Below are 25,422 nucleotides of genomic sequence, written 5' to 3'. Positions count from 1 at the left end.
TGTCTGTAAAACGTATGTTGGGTTGTCTGCCACTAGTCAAGGATTTTGACAGATAAATGAGGATGACATTAACAATTATGAGTCGTGGTTGCCAAGACTAATCAAATTTAAGGAGATTTGTTATTACAAGAATAGGGGAAAATGATATGAAAAATGCTACAAAATTTAATAAAGCAACCAAATACCATAATGACTTTCTTCTAAAATAGTAGTGTTTAAATTGGTTTTATTTATTATTCGTGTTTTTATTCTTAGTGTTGATCCCTACATTAAAACAATACAATACTTGTCAACACTGCACTACCCTATTTTTTTTAAATTAATTAATTATGGACTGGCAGGGTAACTTTCCTAAATATAATAACATATTTTTGATTTTTCTGGCTGAATTCTCCATAAAAAAAACTATAGGAGTGTTTATACTTGAGTAAACATTTATTAACACAACTGTACCATAATTAATAATAAACTTACTACTATTTAAAAAAAAACTTTGGACCTTAATTTATACTGGTTATTTGACTTTCATGTATCAGCCTCAGCAAGTAAACTTACTTTTCAGGGCCTTCTACACCAGCTTGGGTCATTAAATCCCCAATATTCTTTTCCAAGTCATCTATACGTGTGCCCATCTCATCAATTCTTGTTAAAATCTGATCAGACATATTTTGGAATTTGTCTTGTATGGTTTGCAGCAGACTCTGGACCTAAAAAGCCCAAAAATACCTAATTAAACACACTAAAAATTGGTCTGTTTACTTACATATTGGGTTAGTTCCTGTACATTTTTGGGATCAGCAGAGTTATCTGCTGAATAACTTTCAGCCTCAATGTTGTTGGTCATATCTTCTTTAACATCTACCATATTAAAAGATGATTTCTTGCCTGAAACCTCCTTTTAAAGAAATATTTTATTGGAATTTCAGTTCCTGGTTGTGGCTGGCACAAGGGGTTGTAGCGTTTTGTTTACGAAAATCGCGTGACTCGAACGATATTAGGTGCGTCTGAAATTCGTCTTTTTGAGGAAATCAATTCAGTAAATTTAGACTACAAAGGTATTATTATAATTATAACACAAAACTTTTAGTTTTGTTGCTAATATTTATTTTATACTTTTCTTCACTGCATTCATGAAAGGCGTCGGACATCTGTCAATAAAGCGTCAATTGTCACATCATTTCGTTGTTTGTGATTGGTCAAAAAAAGCACCCTGCTTTTTTAGGTTAGGTGTTCTCACTGTCCAACAGATTTTATCCAAAACTAAATATTTATTAGTATAAACATAATTAATTTATAAAAATAAATTTACCAACCTTATAAACTATAAGTCTAGACTTAGTATAAACTATAACAATGTTTCAATTAGACAAACTGTAATGTCTTCAACTCTTGCTGTGTTACCTGCAAAACTTTTTCAAGCACAGTATTTAATAAAGTTGTATGTAAACTATCCACTGTTGTTCCCGCATCTACAACCATCCAGTTATCATCTTCTTGTGCTAGCTGCCTAAACAGTTTAGACACATTTGTTTGCATGGTTGAGTTTTCATAGCGTTCCTCTCCAAATCCACTGCGTCTAGCTGCCTCTTCTAGGTCAAGAGTTAGCAAAAACACCAAGTCCGGTTTGGGTAAGCCATTTTCAGGATGCTTACACCAGGCCAAATTCATATTGCCTTTGGCTGCTGAAAAGGCTATGCCTGAGTAACAGTAGCGATCTACTATCAAGGTAGTTCCAGAGTAGAGCAAAGTTTTCATTTTTTCCACATTTTCCCACCGGTTTGCTGAGAAAAGTAAATGGATGGCTTGGTCGTTCAGTTTTACGTCTTGGTTCTTTAGGTAGTCGCTGATAAGTTTGCCAGTTAGGGTTGTTCGATCGGGAAAGTTGATTAATTCGGCTTTAATGTTTTTTGATACTAGGGACTCAACAAGTTTGCGGCATTGGGTAGATTTGCCGGAACGGTCTACTCCTTCTATAACTATTAGTGCACCGCGGCCAAGAAGTTTCATTCTTAAAAACTAGACTTTTTTATCCAAGAAGTTAATTATTTTATAATTGCAATAACTCTATGCTCTGAATTTGAGGTTAAGATAAGAAGAGTTGCCGGGTTGCCAGGATGCTAGTACAGAGTTGCCAAATCAAATTTTTCAGAAAATTATGTCAATTGTCAATTATGTACACTTTTTTTCTTTGATTAATTTGTCTTGTGTGGTATTGGCATTGTTTATTGTATCTTCTTATGCTTGATGCACGGAAGTAACTTTTTTATCAAAGTAGGACAACACAAAGAGGACGATAAAAACCGTAAAACTTTACAAATAAAAACGGTGCACAGTCAAAAAAGACATTTGACAGTTCACTTGCTTGTGTGTTGTTTTTGGGTTTTGGTGGTTGGTGTGATGGTAGGATGATTGATGGTTTCTTTTTGATTAATTGGTGGTTAATTTTTTGGTAGCAAGCAAGCTGAACTTTGCTTGTAGTGTTGTAAATTTGACTATATTTTATGGTCAAATATAGGGAGTTGAAGGAACTAGAACAATAACCATTTGAATCAAATTAGGAATAGCATAGGGTTTGTAAAAAACCAAAAATATTTTTGGTTTGTTTATCCTGTTGGAGTTTGTCTACAAAAATTAACTTTAGGGTAACTAGATCTTGGAATAGCAAAAGGTGCAAATCCCAGAATATGTAAATTTTGAATAAATTATATCTGGGTTTTTAGTTTGCAGTCCTTACATAGTTTGAGAGATGGATTTTAAAAGGAATTCCATTGGTTCAAGTTCAGATGATCCTCCTCTATCAAGATTATTCATAATAGGACCCAAAACTCTCACTGAAGAAGATTACAGGAACAATTTTGATACATTCGGTCACATTGATGAAATATGGATGGTTAAAGATAAAAATACAGGAGAATATAAAGGTAGGATAATACAATTTGCCAGTGGTACAATATCACAATCAAATAGCAACAATAATGTGAAAAATAAAACAAACAGCATTTTTTAAAACACAATTTTATCCTTTGCCTATAAGTAAGTTTGATGATTAAAATAAAAACTACTTTTTTACATTCAAGGAACACATAAAACATTAAAGGGGGAATTTCAGGTATAACATATATCAAATATTCCAAAACATCAGAAGCTGCACATGCTCTAGAAGCCATGAATGGAGCAACTATTGGTAACAGTGGCAGAAAAATCAAAGTGATGATTGCTGCAAGGTTTGTCTAGTTATTATTACTAGCTTTAAACTCTAATTTAAACTTTGATTTTCAGTCGCGAACAAGGCAGTAAAAGAGAAACCAATGAGGAGGAGAAAATGCAAAGGCTATTCATTGTATGCCCTAAAAATATGACAGATGATGACCTTCACGATTATTTCGGGCAGTTTGGCGACCTTGAATATGCTAGTGTTATAAAAGATAAACAAACGCGGGAGAGCAAAGGAGTGGCCTTTGTCAAATATTACAAGTAAGTTACATCAAAATATTTCTGCAAAAACCTGTATAATATGTGCTTTAATAGGTTTTCACATGCAGCTAAAGCATTTGAAGAGTGTGATCGCAAGTATAGGGCTGTATTTGCTGAACCAAAAAATTCAGAGCCGCTACCTCGCAGAGGGGATTCCAAAGAGTTTTTTGGCAGTCCCAATATTCAGTTACATTCCGGTGGCGCTAGAAATTCTACTTTTAATAATTTCAGTTCGACAAACGCACCATCTTTTACGGCAGGACCGTCAGGCACTAACGATGGATACACCGGGTTAACTGTCATTGCCAGTCCGGAAATCAATGAAGACCAGTTATGGAAGTTATTTGATATTGTTCCAGGTAAGTGTTACTTGTTTGGTGCGCCCTCTAGCGGACCTAAAATTTGATTTCAGGACTAGATTATTGCCAGTTGAGATATCAAGGTGGACATATGAGACCGAGTCGCGCTGTTGGCGAAGTGGTTTACACTTCGCCACAGTGGGCGGCACACGCAAAGGAAAAACTGCACGGTTTTGAGTATCCTCCAGGTTTTCGATTAATCGTAAAACCAATTTTGGACAATAACAGCTCCTCATCGGCTGGGGACGGTGCCGATAAACGAAAAGATATAATGCACATTGCTGAAACTATAGCGCAAGCGTCCAGCCTTATTCAAGCCGCCGGATTAAATCCTTGTAAGTGATATTTTTCTACTTTAAATGTGATCAATTCAAAAACCTCTTTTGCAAGTGTTTTAAAGTGTTTCAATATGAAATATTTATTTTTAGCTGCCATTCTTAACTTGGGAGGACTAGTTGACCCTAACTCTCAAGTACAATGTAGTGCTCCATTACCTGATCCTAAACCTTTGGCAGGAATTGATGATGAATGTGTAGCGCGGTAAGTAAAAGGATTTTACGCAAAACCCATCTAAAACTAAAAAAACTGTTTAATAGTTTAAATAAAACCAATTGATAAATAAGTCATAACTGCTTTTAGTAAAATTAATCTAATTATAACTATTAATGTAACAGGATTATTATGCGATTTATAATAGTAGTGTTATAATGTCGGAGACGGTGTTAAATCGCTAATCGTTACATTCAAAGCTTTATCGTATCATTGACAACGGCGATGCGAAAACAAAATTCACAAAAAAAAAAAACGTCATTTAATTTTTGTTGTCCGCATTAAAATCAAGCAAAATTTAGATACTCCTGAAGGCGAACTCTCTAACGAATAGCAAGGAAATTTCTTTGCTATCATAGAAAACCCTTCTCTATCGTAATATATGGTACTCTCTACGTTTCATTTGGTGAAGATCGGCACTCACGGCTCGGCTCACTTCGGGTTGTGTAAAATAGAAAGACCAAATCATGACCAAATGAGGTCTTGCCAATGAGTAAAAAGAACAAGTATCAGGAGGTAACAATAATACAAATTATAACCCGTTTGTGCATTAAGCGAGGGGGACGGAAGTTGATTGCGCATTCGCCTACTGCGCAGTTGAATTGACGCAGTCATTGAAAGTTTGGAGTTTCAAACCCGCAAAAATTTGTTGTTTGTATTTGTTGTAGTATAGTGTTAGTTTGTTTTGTTTGTTTGTGGTTCTTTAACAGTTGAGTTTTGCAAATTTAAATTAAGTTGTACAGTGGACAATAATAATAGTGTTTTATAGTGCCAACCGGAAGTTGACGGCCGCCATATTACTCCCCCCGCCTCCCCCTTGTTTCTGTCCCCCTCTTTGATTGCTATTGCTCCTTCCTGCTATGTTTACATTTTTTTTATTCATTGGGTCTTGCTATGATTTTATCTCTCTTGCCGCTATGAAATTTTGTATTTACCAATCTTTCTTTTCCGTCGTCTTCTAAAATTCAAATGTTTTGTTTTTTAACCTTTATGCCCGTCAGTGTCAACATTGTGTCAATAAGGTTGGGTTGGGGACCATTTGATTGTGTTTGCACTCCTCTTGCATCTATTAGTTATTGTTTTTGAGTTGTAAGCTGTTCATGATGGAATGGTTGTGTTATGGCTATATGGGTTCCATCAACTCATCCTAAAGTCCCATCCTACTTTCTTCACAAAATGCATAAAAATTGTTTACAAGCAACTGAAAAATATTAATGGTCCAACAAGAAAATAAGAAACTGAAGAGACAGAACTACAATAAATAAAACCAAGAACAAAAATGGCAACAAAACGAATTATTTTAGAATGTAAACTTAAAAATATGATTAATTACTGAAAAAAATTAGTAAAAACGTAGAATTATTCAAATTATTGTCTTTGATACTTGTCATTAACCCTGAATACGACGAAACAAGTAAAAGCCCTAGATTTATTACTAGAAATTAGTCAATGTTTTTAGGACCTATAGGTTCCCGTTTTCTGTTGACGGTGTCAGCCGAATGTGATAGAAAATAGCTTAGAGAGTACCAACAGTTAATAGAAAGAAATTTTCTTTCTTGTCTATTTCTATGCGTTTTCTATTTTCTACATCGTTACGGAGTTTGCCTCCTGATATTGGCTGCAGCCAACACTATAAAGGTTGAGCTTGCTTCTGGAAAAATCCAGTATAAGAAAGAATATGAACAGTTTTGTGTGTGGCGAAACGAAGTACAAGTTCGAGGTCCAGAAGAAACGGTGTTGCTAACATATTGTTACGATTTTCCCGTGGGTTCACACAAAGTCAGTTTAACTCAACAATTAATAAATTTATTTACACTTCCAAAACACTCCGTACAATAATTAACTCAGCTATTAAAAACACTACTACAATTCCACAACTATTCCACTATTTAAAGTTTACCGCGTTCCCAAATTCACTACTACTCTACACTACTCCCGCGGTCGACACCGCGTCTTTTATATTCGCAAACCACGCTTCCTAAGTGTGGCCTACTTTAACACGCGCCCGGCCAGATATTGCGGCGCATCGGTTTCATCGAGTATCGAGCGTAGTAGGCCCAAACCGTAACAATATTTTGCAAAACTCGCTGCAGAATATTCTGCTTCGTCCTTATGGCCAAAATATTCCATGTTACAAGCGACCTTAAAATTGAAGGAAATAGTGGAAATCGACAAATACGTTTTATCAAGAAGAAAAACGTCGGATATAGAGCAAAAAAAAACAAAGGTATTTACAAGAGAACAAATCAACGAATTTGTACGTTCTGCTCCAGAAAAGGAGTTTTTGATGTTAAAAGTGGCCTTTCTAATTGGAATTGGAGGAGCCTGCCAATGAAATGAATGAACCAATGAACTGACCAAGATGACCACGGAAGATGTTGACGTTTTAGAGGACAAGCTGATTGTTACTAATCCCGACTCCAAAACCCACAAGAAACGAACGTTCGCGATAGTATCTGAGGGCAAAGTCAATCCTGTGCTTCTATTTAAAAAGTATGCAATGTTAAGGCCAGCCCATGTTACTCACCGAAGATTGTTTCTATCATATAGAAAAGGAAAATGTACAGTAAACTACCTCAAAAAATAGCTGAGTATCTTCTTATACTGGTCACTGCGTTAGAAGATCTTCAGCCAATTTTATTGTTAATGCTGGAGGGGATATATTGGATTTACAAAAACTTGGAGGATGGGAATCAATGAAGGTTGCTAGAGGGTATCTAGGAGAAAGTGTGTCCAAGAAAGTTTCCATTACTCGCAAAATTCAAGTCGGCAATGTCTCCGGCAGTGGATTAAGCCCTAGGGAACCGGATGAAATGGAGAGGAATGCATACTCGGCCATTAATCAGCCTTCAGAAGACATAAATATGATCGTGGACTCCAAAGTCAGTGGAGTATCCGTTAAGTTTAAAAACTGTCAAAACATTGTTTTGGATATTCATGAAAAGTCGTTGTAATATTATTCTGTTATCGAACCTGTTGTCCTCCGTAACTAACGTATTATTAGTAACTAAGGTTTTATGAAGGAATTAGTACATTTATAATGTTAATAATTATTAATAAAGATTTCATATAAAATCGTTTTTTTCAGTTTTATTTTCTATGTTCCAGGTGTTTCATTGTTTGTTCGACGCCGTTGCCGAGCGCTGTTCTTCGAGATGTGTTTTGCCGTTTTGGAAACTTAATAGAAGCTTACTTGTTAAGTAACAAAAATTGTGGATACGCTAGATATACGGATCGTCATTCTTGTGAACAAGCCATTAAGGTCAGTTTTATGCTTAAAATTAATTACCCGAATTTTAGTTTGTTGTTAATAATAGACCCTTCATGGAGCCGATGTGAACGGAGTTCGTCTGAAGGTTATGGTTGCTGAAGAACAAAGAAAAAGGCCGAGAACTGACGATTTGAGTTTCTCATAGAGGAGTAGAGGTAAGACGTGAATTCTTCTTTTATTGAATTATCATATCATTAGTGAATCTACCAGTTAAAAAGAACTACCATAAATAATTTAAAAAACCAACGTACAGAGTGTCCCAATAAGCTGTGAAAACAATTTTTTTATTAGTAAATGTGGCCAAGGAAAAATGCTGGAAATCATTTTCAGCTTTCTAAATCCACTAAAATGAAAAATGTCCAAAAACTCTGAAAATTTAAATGGAAAGGTATAGTAAAAATCTCATAAAAGTAATTCCCTATTCTCTACGAAGAATTTTAATATTTAACTTTTTTTTCTATCTCTTCAAATAAAGTGGTGGGAGTAGTCCAAAGTTTGCTTTGAAAGAAATGAAATATTTCGAAAACGGCTAATCGTAGAGACTTTGTTTTTGCGCCATTTTAAAGAGCATTTTCTGTCCTGTAGAGTGTCCCAAAATGTTCCATTTAGTTTTCGGTCTTTTCGATAGACGGTGTTTTTACAAAAATTGCACTTTCATCTTAGATATCTCGAAAAAATCATTCACCTATTCCATAAACAATCAGATTATCTATCGTTGTGTGAAAACTTCAGTACTCTATATCTTTTGTAACACGAGATATTATGGAAAAATCGTTAAAAATAGCCTTTTTACAGTTATAAACATTACATTATTAATCAAATTAGAATACTACTATATGTTGCATAGGGTTTGGTTATAATGGCAGTCATTAGTAAACACAAAGTTTTGATTCAGGGAACAAGAAAAAAATTCCATTTTTTTTTTTCACAGGACAGATAACTGATTGCTTATGGAATAGGTAATAGGAAGCTTCAGCAGGCTTCCTTTTTCATTTCTTTCAAAGCAAACTTTGGACTACTCCAACCCCTTTATTTGAAGAGATAGAAAAAAAAGTTAAATAGGAAAATTCTTCGTAGAGAATAGGGGATTACTTTTATGAGATTTTTACTATACCTTTCCATTTAAATTTTCAGAGTTTTTGGACATTTTTCATTTTAGTGGAATCGGGGATTTAGAAAGCTGAAAATTATTTTATCTTGGCCACATTTACTAATAAAAAAAAATTCGAAGCCATACTATGTATAGTTTTTAAGAAACAGCCGCGTGCACGGCTTATTGGGACACCCTGTACAAACTCCTTATTTTTAATTTTATTAAGTTGAAACTGGACGCAGTTTTGTTGATTTATTAGCATCAGTGGAGATACTACTGATTTGCTAGCGTCTCTGGATCGTTTTGTCAAAGTAAAGCTGAGAGGACTATATCGATTTATTAACAGAGATTACCTAATTAACCTAACCTAAACATTTCAAAGTTAAATAGACTAGGGATGGTTATTTGATAAGGATGTGTTAAAGTGAGAATGTTTGCTTTTCTTCACCAAAGAAGAGAATATTTGGTTTGGTTGGTACATGTTTGAGTTGGATGAACATCGCACGAAGGGTAGACCGCCGATAATTTTTTGTACGCCAAAATGCCTTTTTGCATACAAAATACCTTGAAATGCCTTTAAAATACCTCACAATGCTTCTATTATTGCTCAAATGCCTTAAACTGTCTTGAAATACATTAAAATGCCTTTAAATTATTTAAACTGCCTCAGGATACCTTCAAATTTTTACCTACACATTTGTGGCATTCTTAAACTTAGTTATAAGTCCCCTGGTATTGAGATAATGATAAATCTTGATGAAATACACCCTTGAAATTATTTTTTTATGGTCACGTGACAGTTTTTAGGTTGAATTAAGTAGCATGTCTGCTTTTACAATTTGTACATGACTATTGTCAAAATGTTGATTAATGATTCAATAAAAATGACTTGCTCAGGTTATGTGACTGTTTTTCCAAATATTAAAGACCCAAGGGCTTAAAAAATTTTTTTTAAAGGTCCCATGACAAATGATACAATGTAAATTCAACATTCCCTGCGAGTTATTAATGAACTTCATAAACTGGATAGGGCAGTGAAATAGCTTAACAGATCCATTATCAGAGCTTTAGTCAGGTTAACTGTTCACTAAAAGTCAAAGACAGAGAAAGCACTTGGTGGAACAATTAAAAAGTGTAATTTATATGAGACCTTTGCTGACAATCCGTGTCGTAGTTGATTGTTTTAGTCGCAAATAGATTGAATTATACAAATACACATTTTCTAGATTTATCATTCAATTTTACTCCAACTAATTGCTATTGTGGCCGAAAGGTTGATTTGTTATTTTGCCAAATCTAAGTTGCATAAAAAATCTTTCATTTAGAACATTCTTTCGTAAATTTACACCATTTACACATGTAGTTTAGAAAATATAACTTGGATTTTAAAAATATTCGTTGGATTTCAGAATATATAACTGGTATTAAATACAGAACTAATCATTTTTCTAAAATGTCTCTTTCTACAGCAATTGAATAAACCTATCTATTTAAGCTGTTAGATTATAACAGACTAGTTTTGGAACACCCTATGTATAAAGTCGATAAACCACCATTTACTGATAAATACTTACTATAATTTGTTTTCTTATAGAAACGTTACGAGACAAAACGAACTACTGACTTGCATTGGTGATTACTGAAAAGACCACAAACCACAATTACATTTTAGATATTTTAACGACGCGTTAAAAAAATTGTTACTCACCTACGCACTATTTCTCGGACATTTATTTATAGACTAAGGAAACAAATACTTATGTGTACCAAACGCCAAACAAAAAATTTTATAAATTCAACAAAACATAGTTCAGAGGATGTTAGTAATGTAGTTCATTACAGTAGTGTGTAGAAAGAAGTTCTTACTTACATTATTATTATAGTAAACTGTACAAGCCTAAAAGAAAAAAATATTGTTAATTTTCTGTATTGACACAATGTATGGAAGTAACTTTTGATTGGCGTCTGGTATAGATACATGACTTGATACAGTGTCTACTAATTAGTTATTTTTAGACTTAACATGGTTAATATTATGTCATTTTTTATACTAGACTATTAGATATAGCTTGAATTTCCTTTTCTTTCTTTTTTTTGGCGCTTGTTTAGAAAAATACCAATTTAAGTATATTTATTATTAAAGCGTTCATAGAATTACCGTTGTTTTATTTGGATAAACCTAAAACAGGAATAACAAGTAAAAAGTGGGTAAGTAACCTTAACAAATTAGTTATTTAGCCAAAATGGGAGATAATCTTTATATTTACTAAACCAGTACAGAAACAATGCAAAGTTTGGTTGGCAACATTGCTTTCAAGTATTTTGTCAGTTGTATTTACAGAATTGAAAATATAACAATGGGGGAGTGAGTAAAACAATGACCTGCGACACAGAAGAAAGCATTTGGCTATAAAGGTCTCATTTAAATTACACGTAATATTTTAATCAAAAAGTGCTGTAAATACATAAAACTGCTGATGATGACAGGCTGCCTCAAGTCCCAACCATAGGCGCGCGCTCCCCAACGTCGTAAACATGCACTACTCGTTGCCACATGCAGCATGAAATGTTATATTCTTGATTCGCATTTATAATAAGAAAGTTCAGTTCTTTAGGAATAACCGGAAGTGGCATAACATTGAAAATATTTTAGTTGGATTGGACATACTTTCTTTTGATCACCGATCAATTAAAATGATATAGAAAACTCAAGTTCATACAAAACACGCAACTTTAACCAGTTGTTTTGAGCCAAAACGATTTCGATTTAAATTAATTATCTGATAAAAAAAAAATTCTGTTTAGGACGGCCCTGATAGTAACTTCCTCTTTTCAGGTAAAAACAATTAGTTGGAAGCATTAAATCGGTTGAGGTCCGGTAGTTTGTGCAGTGAATAGAGATGCACCTGAACCATTATTTTATACACTTAAAGTCTGACTTTTTATACCGTCAGAGGTGGAGGCAAATATACTAGACTTGTTATGGAAGAACTTAACAGTATTATTAATTTAAGAAGAAAGAATTAAAATAATATCACGAAGAACGCGGTCTAACAATAGTCTGGTTCTAGTGGTTCTTAGTGTAGCGGTTTTCAAACGAGGATAGGTAGGAAGTCGAGGCACGAAAGCACAGTGGTTAATTATTGTTTTCTAGGTGGACAAACGAATGAACTTTTCATTTAAAAGACATAAGACGTTATGAACAATGTCGTTTTTGGGTTTTTTTGACACTTTATCTCCTTGATCATCTAAAGCAAAATTAATTTGCTCATCTATTCCATCAAGATTGGTTTGCACAATGCTCTGCAAAATAGTTTTGTCCATTTAGAAAAGTAAATCGTCCACTGCGCGCCGGCAATGTCCTACAAATACCTTTCCCCAAGCAAGTAGTTTCAACTTAACAGGTTGTGGGTTCGGTGGTACCGAACCGACGACATTACAATAATATAACCACTGCGTCGCTTTTGGATCTACTTTGCATTGTTCGTGTGTTTTGTTAATTAATTACGAGCGGTTAAATTGTCATCGATTAAGTCGAAATACCACCACTTTTTGCAACTATTTGGTAATGGAAAGTATTTGTCTACTATTGTTAAACATATGGGTTTTTTTGGACCGCAACCGACAAAATATTGTGTGGTTTAGTTTGCAATAATACTTCCTACTGGCGACTCTCTCTCCTTTTTCCAACTGGTAGCATACAGATGGAATGCAGTTTGTTATATAAAATCTTAATGTGAGGTGAGTTTTCTTTAAAATTAAATAGCTTTAGATTTATACGCAGGAAACTTTTATATTACATTTAATTTGATACTTAGGAGCGTTTTACATGGTGTCCTAAGTTAGAGAGTTAAGTCTGTGACTTTAGTTGATCACCCGGTATACTTCTTCTTTTCTACAGACATCTTACAGTGTTGTGCTGACGTCAACCTTTTGACAAGCAGTGATTTTAGCTTAAATATAATTCATTTAAAGAAGGCTAAAAGTGTTACAGAAAGTCCACATGTGCAGTATTTGTATACATAATAACACTGTTCCTAGTTTGTGATTGGTAAATGCAACATGTAAACTTAATTTGTGGACTTTTTAAGGAAGTTGAAGAAATTTGTTGTATAACGGGTTGCCTGAAATAAGAATTGTCTGGACCCCTAAACCACGGATTAGAGGAACTGTCACTTTAACTTTAAACAATGTAGTCTGGTGAATATTAGGAATCGGACTTTTCGATTTACCTTTTCAATACAACGCTAATATAAACCGAAAAAAAACCCATAAACCATTATGGTTTTTTGACGATCAATTTTCAATAATTCCATAAAAAATATAAAAAGTCTACATTAAAAATACCAAAAACAGAAAGAACATTTACAATGATCAATTATGTACTGCAATTACAAAGGGATAATTGATTCTGTCATTAGCAATTAAATTATAATTAAAAATTCTGTATTACAGAACCTAAACTGATCATTGAACTTTAATTAAAGTAATATTAATTATAAAAAATTATTTAGTTGTAACATTACATACATGTAGGATAAGTTATTGATGGCTATAATTAGGTTGGTTCCTTGTGTAAATTGGTTTAATGAGAGCGTAAACGATCGTAAAAATACTACCTACACTCATGATTTTAATAATGTTAACGTAATTGTTAGTGACTGACTAACAAACTATCAATTTTTACTTATTCGCCAGTTACTTCTAGTTAGTTATTGACTCACGCTCTCTATTGGCCAAATTGTTAAGTGGAGAGTATAAGAAACTTCAAACATTCGAGTTACAGGGAATAGTTAACTTGACGTCACTTGACTATGTTTATACCAGTGACAGTTACAAATTGTCTATATCTTAAAAAAGCTACTTTGGCTAAGTTTACGTCAGAAACGTTTTCGAAACTCATACTATTTCAGCTAGGTTTACATTTAAAGCATCCGTCAAGAAAAACGGGTAATTAATTTGATGTTATTTCATTTCAGGTAAAACAAAACAGCATGGAAACGAAACTACATAAAAAGATCAAACCTGAGGACAAACATCACATCAAACGGAAAATTTTCCCCATGTTCAACGATGTGTCACGCAAAGCAATCCAAAATGACAAGCAGAAGAAAACGTTTAAATACGTTTTCAATAAAATTAGACTGAGAAAATGTGCGAGCGCGGTAATTTCAAAGCCGTTTCCCACATACCAAGTGGCTTATCTGGGAAACGTCGTTACTGGATGGGCTAAAGGTACTTTTACTTTTTTTATGATCTATATTCTACATGGTTAATTTTGATCCCTCTGTATACTGTTATTTGGGCTTAAATGAAATTAGTGAAAAGAAGAAGGAAGTAAAACGTATGTTAAGCCAAGATGGCGGCAAACTTCATAAGTGACATATGTCAAACAACCGTCAAACTTCAAGCTCAGCTTAAGCATGGTCCAGACTGTGACTTTTTTTTAACTGTATTCTACACACTCTGAACCACACTTAACTTAAGCTTGGCTTGACACAGTCCATCTTGACTGTTCTGTTTAATATATAAAAACTAAATAACCAAGTAAAATATACTTAAAGTCGGTATTAATTCGGCCATTGCACGTCATCAGTAACACACACACACACACAGTTTGAAGTTTTCCAAATGTATTCCTTTTGTTAAGCGATTAGTTACGGGCTATTGCGCTCTCTTTCTCATCCGCAGTTGATTACCGTACGCAGATTAGATACAAACGTGACCTACTTAATCTTGATTTTTAACGAGCTGTGTGCATTGTTGCCAGATTAACAGTTAGCAGTTTGCAAGAGAGTCAAGGCTCTCTAAATACTACTGTAAACCTTAGTGCCTCGACAAGTGCACTAAACCTTTTAAGAATGGTTTTAAACTGCCAGAAGCCTGTAGAATTACTGTGAAAATGTCAGAGCTCTCTAAATACCACTGTAAACCTTGTAATAATTGCTAGAGGCTTCTACAAGTGCACTAAACCTTTCAAGAATGGTTTTAAACTGCCAGAAGCCTCTAGAACTAGTCTACAAATGTCAGAGCTCTCTAAATACCACTGTAAACTTTGTAATAATTGCCAGAGGCCTCTACAAGTGCACTAAACCTTTTAAGAATGGTTTTAAACTGTCAGAGGCCTCTACAAGTGCACTAAACCTTTCAAGAATGGTTTTAAACTGCCAGAAGCCTCTAGAACTAGTCTAAAAATGTCAGAGCTCTCTAAATACCACTGTAAACTTTGTAATAATTGCCAGAGGCCTCTACAAGTGCACTAAACCTTTTAAGAATGGTTTTAAACTGTCAGAGGCCTCTACAAGTGCACTAAACCTTTCAAGAATGGTTTTAAACTGCCAGAAGCCTCTAGAACTAGTCTAAAAATGTCAGAGCTCTCTAAATACCACTGTAAACTTTGTAATAATTGCCAGAGGCCTCTACAAGTGCACTAAACCTTTCAAGAATGGTTTTAAACTGCCAGAAGCCTCTAGAACTAGTCTAAAAATGTCAGAGCTCTCTAAATACCACTGTAAACTTTGTAATAATTGCTAGAGGCTTCTACAAGTGCACTAAACCTTTCAAGAATGGTTTTAAACTGCCAGAAGCCTGTAGAATTACTGTGAAAATGTCAGAGCTCTCTAAATACCACTGTAAACTTTGTAATAATTGCTAGAGGCTTCTACAAGTGCACTAAACCTTTCAAGAATGGTTTTAAACTGCCAGAAGCCTGTAGAATTACTGTGAAAATGTCAGAGCTCTCTAAATACCACTGTAAACCTTGTAATAATTGCTAGAGGCTTCTACAAGTGCACTAAACCTTTCAAGAATGGTTTTAAACTGCCAGAAGCCTCTAGAACTAGTCTACAAATGTCAGAGCTCTCTAAATACCACTGTAAACTTTGTAATAATTGCCAGAGGCCTCTACAAGTGCACTAAACCTTTTAAGAATGGTTTTAAACTGTCAGAGGCCTCTACAAGTGCACTAAACCTTTCAAGAATGGTTTTAAACTGCCAGAAGCCTCTAGAACTAGTCTAAAAATGTCAGAGCTCTCTAAATACCACTGTAAACTTTGTAATAATTGCCAGAGGCCTCTACAAGTGCACTAAACCTTTTAAGAATGGTTTTAAACTGTCAGAGGCCTCTACAAGTGCACTAAACCTTTCAAGAATGGTTTTAAACTGCCAGAAGCCTCTAGAACTAGTCTAAAAATGTCAGAGCTCTCTAAATACCACTGTAAACTTTGTAATAATTGCCAGAGGCCTCTACAAGTGCACTAAACCTTTCAAGAATGGTTTTAAACTGCCAGAAGCCTCTAGAACTAGTCTAAAAATGTCAGAGCTCTCTAAATACCACTGTAAACTTTGTAATAATTGCTAGAGGCTTCTACAAGTGCACTAAACCTTTCAAGAATGGTTTTAAACTGCCAGAAGCCTCTAGAACTAGTCTAAAAATGTCAGAGCTCTCTAAATACCACTGTAAACTTTGTAATAATTGCTAGAGGTTTCTACAAGTGCACTAAACCTTTCAAGAATGGTTTTAAACTGCCAGAAGCCTCTAGAACTAGTCTAAAAATGTCAGAGCCATCTAAATACCACTGTAACCTTTGTAATAATTGCCAGAGGCCTCTACAAGTGCACTAAACCTTTTAAGAATGGTTTTAAACTGTCAGAGGCCTCTACAAGTGCACTAAACCTTTCAAGAATGGTTTTAAACTGCCAGAAGCCTCTAGAACTAGTCTAAAAATGTCAGAGCTCTCTAAATACCACTGTAAACTTTGTAATAATTGCCAGAGGCCTCTACAAGTGCACTAAACCTTTCAAGAATGGTTTTAAACTGCCAGAAGCCTCTAGAACTAGTCTAAAAATGTCAGAGCTCTCTAAATACCACTGTAAACCTTGTAATAATTGCTAGAGGCTTCTACAAGTGCACTAAACCTTTCAAGAATAGTTTTAAACCGCCAGAAGCTTCTAGCAATTCAGTGTGTCAAACGTCAATGACGTGCAACGGCCGAATTTACTGCCGACGACTATACATACAGTCAGTCAACTGGCCTACTGTACTTTTAGGTGAGGGCTGTATAGAAAAACCGTTGACAACATTGTGGCGCAACTACATTCAATCGTCTCGTTCTGACGTCAGTATGCAGCTAACCGTGTCGGGTGGACTGAAGGCGGTAACCAAAAGTCACGGACTAACGGAATATTGGGCCCATAGACTGACCACGTGTGCTGCCCCAGCCGAATTTCCCAGGATATTCTGTTGGATTTACAGGCACGAAGCTCGACGACTGAAGCACGAGCTGAGATGTCACGCGGTGCTGTGCATGTCTTCCGAAGTGGCTGCGCAAATCGAGAGGGAATTGAAGGACTTTCTGAGAAGAGCGTTGACCGACTTCAAAAAGGAAAAACTGTCCCGACAAAATGCTAGATTGAGTCTAGTAAATTGTATCAATGAAAATGCAAGCCTGCCCAGACGGAAAATACTGCTGGCTGTTGGGCATCATAATTATAGGCAAGTGTTTAATTCAAGTCAAGTTGTATAAGAATGTTATTAAAAATCTACTAATTTAATAATTACAAATTGAATGGTTCTGTAAAATTTTATTTTAGGCCACCTCTTGAGTGTTCAAAATCAGCGCCAAAGTTATCCAGCATTGAAGAAATTTTCGACGAAGAAGAGGACGACTTGGTTGGACGTTACCAGCAAATTTACCGAACAATTTTAAAGTCTTATGAACAAACAAGCTATTGGTTCGAGCGAAGCAAGTACTACCAAAGGAAAAAACCGCTCTATGAAGCAAAGAACAAGTCTGTATTGCCTAAGTCCACTAATAATTGTGATGAAGTAGAAGAAGACTGCTCGAAAACCAAAAACGAGTTACGTGTTACGTTCGTAGATGAACCTGCGGAAGTGTTTAGTTCGACAGAAAATTTGAATCAAAGTTCAGTAAAACAAAATGTAGGAGAGGGATGTACAAGTGATTTAGACCAAAGGACTGACTTTAAAATAGGTGGCGAAATTCATAGTTTTGTTAATCCAATACTGAGCAAAGGACTGATGGATCAAGAACAAGTATCATTGGTGCCTGTAGGCGAACCTTTAACGGACTTTAGTTCGTTAAAAGTGTACAAAAAGCGACATTTTTCGGACGGTTGTAAAGATTTTAGCGCGTGTTCCATGTTTTTATCCAGCGAAACGGTGAATCAGTTGGAACAAATTTTTCAAACGCATTGTTCCTTTTCCACTGAACGAGATGAGGATGACCATGTTAATGCTAAAGTAAATTCAACCGTAACTACTTAATGGGTTTTTAGCAATTTGGGTTGTAAATTTGATAGTTTAGAACTTTTAATCATTTAGTGCTAAATTTAATTTAGATTCGAAAATATAATTTGTTGGGCATTTAATTGTCTATGTGTATAAACCGGCAACACTGCAGACGAGTAGTTGAGTCACGTGACGTTTGGATCAGAACGCCTTTGTAATTTGTAATAAAATTTTACTATACTTGTCTATAGCAATTGGATCACCCTGTATAACAAACCAATAGGTACTAACGGGTGTTCAATAATTGTTATGGTCGCCTATAATTGTCACAAAAAACGTATGTCTTAGATAACGTTGCAAACAATTATTATATGACAGCTGTCAATCCGCCGGTTTGATTTCAAATCATATACGAACTTATCAACGGCCCTACGTTCATGCTAGAACGAGAGAACCACATCCAACTACGACCATAACAATTATTGAACACCCGTTATTTTTGGACTTAAAAGGCGTCGTTTAAAAGATGGTTTAAGTCTTGCGGGTCACTTTTTAGTATCACATGATTCTAGTCCCAGAGAAGCACCGCTCTCTATACTAGAAAGCCTAAAATGTCACTTTTCACTTTTAATGGCGGCGTTAGCGGTTTTTGTTTTATACACAAACGTATGCAGATGTAGTAAGAAATATGTTTTTTTTTATTATTTCGTTTAGTTGCTATGTTATTACCAACAACATTCATTCAAAATTATTTTTGTTGCTCTCACAATGAAGTATGCTTTTAAAATGAAACCCACATACCTGTGCATGTAACAAGTACCTAATAAGTTTACTGTTCTAGAAAGCACTTGTATCTACCATTGAGTATAGTGTTGGAGTAAAATCATCCCACTTCAAAGTGTTCAACCACTGTTGAGTTAGATCTGGTGTTTTGTAAAGTAAAAAACTGACACGGTTGGGCTTTTTCCTGAATTGCTGTTACAATATGGCTTGAAAAACTTATGAACGGCAGCAAACAAAAATAACTTACGCAAATAATCTCAGGTCTTGATTTTAAACAGTAAAAATTCATCTAATCCTCAAAAAACTCAATTTCCACAATACAAACTGTCACCACTATTCCCGCCATATTGGAATTTTTGACAAGCAGTACAAGGACCTTCTAGGCTTTCTAGTATAGTAGGCGGTGAGGGAAGCTGTCAGTCATAACAGTCACATTTCATTTAACTGTCAAATCCAAAGTCATCTATCAATGCTGTCACATCAATAACAACAACAATAAACTTTAATAAACAAATTTCAATTTAATACCATCAATTAACTCAATAATATAAATAAATCTAATAAATTCGCTGTTATATTTGATGGAGAGTATAATTTTAAAACTCGGTTTTTGTAAGCAACTTTTTATAATAGTAAATATAAGGAGTCACAGTGAGTTGTGGTGAAGAAATCAGTTCCTGATACAAAAGACTTGATTGTTGCCGGTCTCATTTTTAAAAAAGGCCGTGGAGCCTTTAGGTCTCTACATGTCAATGGTAGGTGAAAAAGTGCGCGAGGGGCGTGCTACTAGGTTACCCCGTAAAGGGCTCACCAGAAGAGCAGGTAGGGGGAGAGTGTTTTGTGTTTATTAAATGCATGGAGTAAAAATGCCACCTATCTAACCTGCTGCTGGAGAGGCCTAACTTTTTAAGGTAGTAGTGTAGTAAAAAGAGTATATTTTATGGTTTTACTACCTAGACTAAAAAGATTATAGTTGGTGATTGTTTACCATATTAAATGCAATTAATTTTAATCTTGTAAAAACAGGGAATGTTTAACAGAAAACATCACATGTTGAGTTTTAATTTAAGGTCATGTGGATGTGACCTACTTGAATGCACAAAAGATCTAAAGTTTTTCAGATAAAACACCCAATTAGTGACAATATTTTTGATGTTTTACCAGACTTGTATAGTTTTCCACCTAGTTTCAATTTTCATGGTGTGTTTGTTATAGCCTTGTGTCAGAAATACAGAAATTACCTTTTAAAACAGGTCAGTTCAAAACGTTCTTTATACGTAGTTTAGGTGCGCTAAATTTATTATGAGTGCAGACAAACGATGTCCCAGATCTCTCTCTCTCTCGATATTCGATCAAACTACGTCATTCCAACCAAGTATTTTAAGTGTCGGAAACCGTAAAGTCTACGTCACCCCGACGTAAATAATGACTATTTCCCTGTAGTTACAGGGTCGGAGTCTGGTAAATTAAAAAAAAACAGGGACCAGTCCCACGCAGCGAACGCGTTTACCATGATCTACAATCCGAATCTGTTCACCTCTAGTACTGATGGTTTAGTTAAGCTAACTCAAGTATTTCGCTAATTACATATTATAGTGAAGTGATAAGGGTTGTCTAAGGTCGGATCATTGTAATGTCCCTGTTAATATTGTCTCGCTGTAAACATGGTGAGGTACAAAAAAAGGTTTTGATGAAAAAGGAAATTTCAGTTAGAAAACGAAGAACTAGTAAGTATTTAAGAAGTTCAACAATCAATTGAGTTGTCTTAACCGGTTTTTTGTTGCAGTTGCTTATTATTGATTTTACAAATAAATTATAAAGTTTTAATTTATTTTATGAAGGAATAACGTTGCTTGCAAGTTTGTGTAACGTTTCAAAGTAAGCAGTGCTTTATTACTAACTTTAGTTTTCAAAATTACTATTTTTTGCCTTTTGGTGTAAAGTTAGTGTGAAATACGGAAGCGCAAAGATTTCTGAATTTTGATCTAAATTAAAAGTATATTTCGTTTCAGTACTCCTGTCATTACTGAACTTCATTGTAAACATTATTGTTTATTGTAGTATTGAAGATGTTAGCCGTTATGGAGCGGGGAACACAGGGCGCAGGCCCGTCCAGTGTGGCAGGTTCTTCATCGCCTAGTGATCCACCGATTCAAGAGTTCCTCAGCTCTGGACGAACCGGACGAAGAAATGCCTTACCAGATATTTTAGGTACTATTCAAACTGTCAATATTAGACAGTTAGTCAGTCACAAGATATGTCGCTTACGAAATTTGTTGCCATCTTTATATCTTATGCCGCACTGTTTGTGATTGGTGAAAAGTATGGCAAATATTTTTTTCTAGGAGAACATGCAATAGTAACATCTTCGGATCTCCCAACTCGAATGCAAGGATTAACTACCAAAGATCAAACGCCGTCTACGAGCAGCGATGCTCAACCAGGTCCCAGTTCGTCTAAAAGCTGAACTACCTCGAATAACACAAAACGCCGGTAATTTTTTGTGCGGGATAACCATCCCTAGAAAAATATCTGTCTAATACTCGAAAATGTGTAGTGTGGTAAAATTTAGTGTTTGTCTACAATGTTTTATGCGAGAAAACGAAAAATTGTCTTGAATCTCTTTTTAAGGAACAAAAATAATGACACAACCACTTTTAACGTTAACGGTGCATAAGTACACGTAGATATTGTAGCAGCATTTATTTATTGACAGGAAACTTTCAGTTTGAACCATAAATTAGAGGTTTCACATGTTTGCGCTACTGTTTTCTTTTCGTTTCCACTGAAAGTAGATTGAATAGAGCTTGATGTATTATCACAGTGTGATACGGGAAAAAATTGAATCTCAGCACTAAAAAATGGTTGGTCTTGTATTGCCTTAAGAGGACAGAATAATGAGACTGGAATGGAAAAGTATTACCCCATACATTTTATTGTAGGTAGGTAGGTATAGTTAGTATTTTACATGATTGTACACATTTGCAATTACAGTTTTAGTTAAAAATGTACAGTAAAATCTGGTTATTATTGGTCAAAAAGCAGCTAAGGTTAAACAACCATTCCCAATCCTGTCAGGTCACTAACAAGAATTAAAAAATAGAAAAACTAGGACCCCAAAATAAAAAACTGTATAACAAGTATTATTTATAAATTTAAATACAACAACTAGAACACAAACAACACTTAGAACTAAAAACTACTTTGCGCTATCCTGCTTGTCATCTTTTTGGTCCAAAAGTGCACTTCTGATACCAACTTTCTCCAATTCTTCAATCAACTCGCCTGATTGATGCAACTGCAGCATGATATCGCATCCGCCAACAAACTCTCCATTGATAAAAATCTGCGGGATTGTCGGCCAATTTGAATACTCTTTAATGCCTTGCCGCAGAGCTTCATCGGCCAGAACGTTATGGGAATCGTAAGGGACACCATGCATTCTAAGAATTTGCACCACTGCATTACTGAAACCGCACTGGGGTTGTTCAGGCACGCCTTTCATAAACACTACCACTTTTTTGTTGTCCACTAGTTTTTTAATTTCGTCCGCCGACTTGGTTGCCGCATTACGGATTAGATTTAGTCCAGGAGTGATTAATGAGTGGCTTCTCTTGATTATATTCATAATAAATGTATCTGAAAAATATCTCGGCTTTTATAAAACAGTGAAAATGGTTATTAACTAGTTATAACATACCTAATGTATTTTACAGTAGAAATTACTATAAATATAAACTTTTTGAAGGTTTTGTTTATGAAATTTTTAATATTAGTGTCAAGTGCCAAATGTCAAGTGTCAGTCTTCTTCTTTACTTCTCCATTATAAAACAACGTTCTTTTTGACGTCTAGTCTCAATAAAATAGCCCCCAAACTAGCGAAGATAGGCGTAGACCTCTATATAGACATCTTGATGAAAGTTAAAGAGAATTGTGAGGAGAATAAGATACAAACTTCGAGCAAAAAGAACAAGTATCAGGAGGTAGCAAATCCCCCATTTGTGCATTAAGAGACCCGGGACGGAAGTCGCCATCTGTGTCCCCCACATTCACCTACTGCGCAATTGAATGAGACTTCTGAAGTTAGGCGTAAAACAGTTTTATTTATATTTGGTGGTATGTGAAGTTAGCTAAAAACCGCAAAGATTTGTTGTTTTGCTTTTCGGTCCGTTAAAGATTAATTTTTGCAAACTTAGTTGAATTATTATTGACGAGTGGATTTGTGAATAGTGGACAACAGCAGATTGATTAACGTCACTGATTTTCTGACAGTTTACGGCGCCATACTGTCCCCAATTTTTGTTTCCGTCCATTTTCCGTCTTTGATTGTATTGCTCCTTCCTGCTATATTTTTTTATTCGTTGGATACAACCCTTAAAAACAGGGTGTTCCATTTAAGAAAATCGAGTTAACCGATTTTGAAATTTTCTGACTTATGTACCGTGAGTGGGCATATTCTGCCCTCCACAGTGACCGCAGGTCTATTGTGGCACACATAAGTTATATATAATATACATAAGTTCGGCGTCTTCCGCCAGGCCTATCCGGTGCACGTGAGCACTTAGCTGACAGTGACCAGTGTACAGCGCCGTCACTGCCCTCAGGTGTGGTCTGCTGAGTTGCAGGAGATTGTTGGTCCTGTAGAGGGCCCCCTAATAAACTCCTTGAAGGGAGCCAACCCTGTAATTCTCAGCCATAGGTCGGAGTATTCCTGATAACACCACTCCGTGATGATTTTCTTTGCTTCACCGTGCGCCATACTGAGTGCCGGTTCTGGGCCGATGTAGGCCGCCTCCGAATCCAGCTTAGCCAGTTCGTCGGTTTTGGCATTCCCTGTGAAGTCGGAGTGACCCGGAATCCACATCAGGGTAACGCTGTTGGATTTTCCAAGAGTGTTAAGGACTTTATGACAGCCCAAGACCGCGTTTGACACAAAGCGACCTGAGAAGAGGACACGAACAGCGGCATCACTGTCTGTGAAGATTTTTATCGACTTCCGCCTAGGGGGGTTTTTATTCATCATCTCCCTAAAGCAGATCTCGACGGCGTAGAGTTCAGCCTGCAGGACCGTCGGTGTTTCTCCCAGTCTCTCAGTCAGACAGACCCCCGCCTTGGCACAGAAAGCCCCGGCTCCAGTCCCTTTTGAGGACTTTGAGCCGTCCGTAAACCAGCAGATATCTGCCCAGTCCACTCTCGTTGGTACGAGGGTCCTGTAGCATAAATGGGTGGTAGCCGTGCCCGGCAGAACATCGGAGGGCATAGCAAGGGACTCGCGATTTAGAATTTCGGCAAGTGGCCCTTGAGGCTCCATGTATATGTGGCCAGAACACGGGTAATATAAAAGAGCCGGTAGGAGGTCATCCGTGCCTCTCTCTTCAGCAGGAGCTGAAGGGGGGTAAGTTAAGGAGGCACTCTAACGCGGACGTGGGCGTTGTCTTGAACGTCCCCGTTGTTACATGCCTGTCTTTGGATGGAAGACAGTTTTTTCACTACAGTGCTCTGACGGCTTTTGCCGTACCAGACTATGGCCCCGTAGGTCAGCACAGGTATAATTGTGCTGGTGTAAAGCCATCAGTATAGCTGCAGGGGCCCTAGACCCCAGGATTTAGCTCTACTGACTAGTCTGTCCACATGCGGGTTCCAGGTGTTCCAATCAATTCCATCTTCCTCCTTCTGGTAAAGGGTATAATTACTGTTTTGAGCGGATTTACCCTAAGGCACTCCTTCTCGCACCAGCTTTGTGTCACATTGAGGACCTCCTGTACGGTGGGCGAATAGTCGTCGTCCCGGAATCCTCTAATGAGTATGGCTAGATTGTCGGCATAAGCCTGGACCTCGACGTTCCAAAGAGCAAGGGTGGCCAGCAGATCGTCCACCAAGAGACACCACAGCAAAGGAGATAAAACCCCTCCTTGCGGGCAACCCCTCATAGGACGGAAGCCGACTCTCCGTGCAGCTCGGACGTCACAGTCCTTTGCGTTAGCAGAGCCTCAATCCATCCACAAACGTTGGGTTCTGCTCCTCTCGCCTTGACCGCCGCCGTGAGTGATGAGGGGAGTGCATTGTTAAAGGCACCTTCTATATCTAGAAAGATGCCAACTGCTATTCCTTTACTCTCGAGGGTCTTTTCTATTTTCCCAACAAGGTTGTTCAAGGCTAGTTCTGTTGATTTGCCCGCTTGGTATGCATATTGCTCGGCATTGAGGGGATTTGATAGTAGAGCTTTGCCCCTCAAGTGCCTGTCGACTAGCTTTTCAAGGGTTTTCAACAGAAAGGACGTTAGGCTGATCGGCATAAGTGATCGGGCTCTGGTCTGTTTTCCCGACTTTTGGGATGTACACTACCTTTGCCCGGCACCAGCTTGTCGGTGTATGTTTCCAGGACAAGCTGGTTCTGAGAATTGAAAGCAGGGTCGGGAATAGCTCCTCTAGGCCCTGCTGGAACAGCGTCGGGAATATGCTATCCGGCCATGGAGATTTGTATGGCTTAAATGTGTCGATGACACATTTTATGTGAGTGAGAAAAGCGCACTTTACTGCACCCGAGTAGAAAAAAACGATTTCTTCCACTGGTTGGATAAAACATTGTATGCTACTCGTGTGTTATGTTTCCTAAGTCACTTGAGAATTTCATCTTACCTATA

General features: G+C 36.4%; 6 protein-coding genes across 11 annotated transcripts; 2 read left to right on the top strand and 4 right to left on the bottom strand.

Moving 5' to 3' along the window:
* Positions 1 to 416: 416 nt before the first annotated feature.
* LOC145733070 (uncharacterized) lies at positions 417 to 1,114 on the bottom strand. Its single transcript, XM_081985706.1, has 2 exons — positions 764 to 1,114; positions 417 to 707 (listed from the first exon to the last, which is right to left on the bottom strand). Exons 1-2 carry the CDS (start codon positions 863 to 865, stop codon positions 552 to 554), a joined length of 258 nt encoding a protein of 85 aa, XP_081841832.1. The 5' UTR covers positions 866 to 1,114; the 3' UTR covers positions 417 to 551.
* Positions 1,115 to 1,356: 242 nt separating this feature from the next.
* LOC145733066 (thymidylate kinase) lies at positions 1,357 to 2,158 on the bottom strand. The gene has a single exon (XM_081985699.1). It carries the CDS (start codon positions 2,005 to 2,007, stop codon positions 1,363 to 1,365), a length of 645 nt encoding a protein of 214 aa, XP_081841825.1. The 5' UTR covers positions 2,008 to 2,158; the 3' UTR covers positions 1,357 to 1,362.
* Positions 2,159 to 2,384: 226 nt separating this feature from the next.
* LOC145733057 (RNA-binding protein 45-like) lies at positions 2,385 to 18,242 on the top strand. Of its 4 annotated transcripts, XM_081985683.1 has the most exons (11): positions 2,386 to 2,570; positions 2,642 to 2,668; positions 2,721 to 2,921; positions 3,110 to 3,224; positions 3,280 to 3,474; positions 3,529 to 3,833; positions 3,887 to 4,168; positions 4,262 to 4,373; positions 7,491 to 7,644; positions 7,700 to 7,808; positions 10,341 to 10,900. In XM_081985683.1, the coding sequence occupies exons 3-10, from the start codon at positions 2,747 to 2,749 to the stop codon at positions 7,796 to 7,798; spliced, it is 1,437 nt and encodes a 478-aa protein (XP_081841809.1). In that variant the 5' UTR covers positions 2,386 to 2,570; positions 2,642 to 2,668; positions 2,721 to 2,746; the 3' UTR covers positions 7,799 to 7,808; positions 10,341 to 10,900. The 4 variants fall into 4 exon arrangements, with proteins under 4 accessions (XP_081841810.1, XP_081841809.1, XP_081841812.1 ...); XM_081985684.1 differs by lacking the exon at positions 10,341 to 10,900 and adding an exon at positions 13,726 to 13,885 and having other exon boundaries at positions 2,385 to 2,668; XM_081985686.1 differs by lacking the exons at positions 2,386 to 2,570; positions 2,642 to 2,668; positions 2,721 to 2,921; ... (5 more) ...; positions 7,491 to 7,644; positions 10,341 to 10,900 and adding exons at positions 13,726 to 13,981; positions 16,796 to 17,240; positions 17,339 to 18,242.
* Positions 18,243 to 18,389: 147 nt separating this feature from the next.
* LOC145733068 (uncharacterized) lies at positions 18,390 to 21,788 on the top strand. 2 transcript variants are annotated; one of them, XM_081985704.1, is made up of 3 exons: positions 18,390 to 19,601; positions 20,841 to 20,990; positions 21,125 to 21,788. In XM_081985704.1, the coding sequence occupies exons 1-3, from the start codon at positions 19,526 to 19,528 to the stop codon at positions 21,244 to 21,246; spliced, it is 348 nt and encodes a 115-aa protein (XP_081841830.1). In that variant the 5' UTR covers positions 18,390 to 19,525; the 3' UTR covers positions 21,247 to 21,788. The 2 variants fall into 2 exon arrangements, with proteins under 2 accessions (XP_081841830.1, XP_081841829.1); XM_081985703.1 differs by lacking the exon at positions 18,390 to 19,601 and adding an exon at positions 20,109 to 20,506.
* A 125-nt stretch (positions 21,789 to 21,913) lies between these two features.
* Grx5 (Glutaredoxin 5) lies at positions 21,914 to 22,637 on the bottom strand. Of its 2 annotated transcripts, none has more exons than XM_081985700.1 (2): positions 22,480 to 22,637; positions 21,914 to 22,418 (listed from the first exon to the last, which is right to left on the bottom strand). In XM_081985700.1, the coding sequence occupies exon 2, from the start codon at positions 22,405 to 22,407 to the stop codon at positions 21,979 to 21,981; it is 429 nt and encodes a 142-aa protein (XP_081841826.1). In that variant the 5' UTR covers positions 22,408 to 22,418; positions 22,480 to 22,637; the 3' UTR covers positions 21,914 to 21,978. The 2 variants fall into 2 exon arrangements, with proteins under 2 accessions (XP_081841826.1, XP_081841827.1); XM_081985701.1 differs by having other exon boundaries at positions 21,914 to 22,434; positions 22,480 to 22,584.
* A 2,068-nt stretch (positions 22,638 to 24,705) lies between these two features.
* On the bottom strand, positions 24,706 to 25,074 carry LOC145732813 (uncharacterized). The gene has a single exon (XM_081985313.1). The coding sequence runs from the start codon at positions 25,072 to 25,074 to the stop codon at positions 24,706 to 24,708; it is 369 nt and encodes a 122-aa protein (XP_081841439.1).
* Between the last annotated feature and the right edge of the window lie 348 nt (positions 25,075 to 25,422).

This window comes from Ips typographus, linkage group LG8, assembly GCF_016097725.1.
Source record: "Ips typographus isolate SLU linkage group LG8, UJ_Ityp_2.0, whole genome shotgun sequence".
Taxonomy (NCBI): domain Eukaryota; kingdom Metazoa; phylum Arthropoda; class Insecta; order Coleoptera; family Curculionidae; genus Ips; species Ips typographus.
This window is presented reverse-complemented; position numbering and strand designations above follow the sequence as displayed.

Excerpts from the sequence above, each read along its gene's own strand:
- Grx5 (XM_081985700.1), bottom strand. The coding sequence starts at position 22,407 with ATGAATATAATCAAGAGAAGCCACTCATTAATCACTCCTGGACTAAAT.
- LOC145733057 (XM_081985684.1), top strand. The coding sequence starts at position 2,747 with ATGGATTTTAAAAGGAATTCCATTGGTTCAAGTTCAGATGATCCTCCT. Across the intron at positions 3,834-3,886 it reads GTTATTTGATATTGTTCCAG|GACTAGATTATTGCCAGTTG; the intron begins GTAAGTGTTACT and ends ATTTGATTTCAG. Across the intron at positions 4,169-4,261 it reads AGCCGCCGGATTAAATCCTT|CTGCCATTCTTAACTTGGGA; the intron begins GTAAGTGATATT and ends ATTTATTTTTAG.
- LOC145733070 (XM_081985706.1), bottom strand. The coding sequence starts at position 865 with ATGGTAGATGTTAAAGAAGATATGACCAACAACATTGAGGCTGAAAGT. Across the intron at positions 708-763 it reads TACAGGAACTAACCCAATAT|GTCCAGAGTCTGCTGCAAAC; the intron begins GTAAGTAAACAG and ends TGGGCTTTTTAG.
- LOC145732813 (XM_081985313.1), bottom strand. The coding sequence starts at position 25,074 with ATGCCGATCAGCCTAACGTCCTTTCTGTTGAAAACCCTTGAAAAGCTA.
- LOC145733066 (XM_081985699.1), bottom strand. The coding sequence starts at position 2,007 with ATGAAACTTCTTGGCCGCGGTGCACTAATAGTTATAGAAGGAGTAGAC.
- LOC145733068 (XM_081985703.1), top strand. The coding sequence starts at position 20,413 with ATGTCCCTGTTAATATTGTCTCGCTGTAAACATGGTGAGGTACAAAAA. Across the intron at positions 20,507-20,840 it reads AGTTAGAAAACGAAGAACTA|TATTGAAGATGTTAGCCGTT; the intron begins GTAAGTATTTAA and ends TGTTTATTGTAG. Across the intron at positions 20,991-21,124 it reads TGCCTTACCAGATATTTTAG|GAGAACATGCAATAGTAACA; the intron begins GTACTATTCAAA and ends ATTTTTTTCTAG.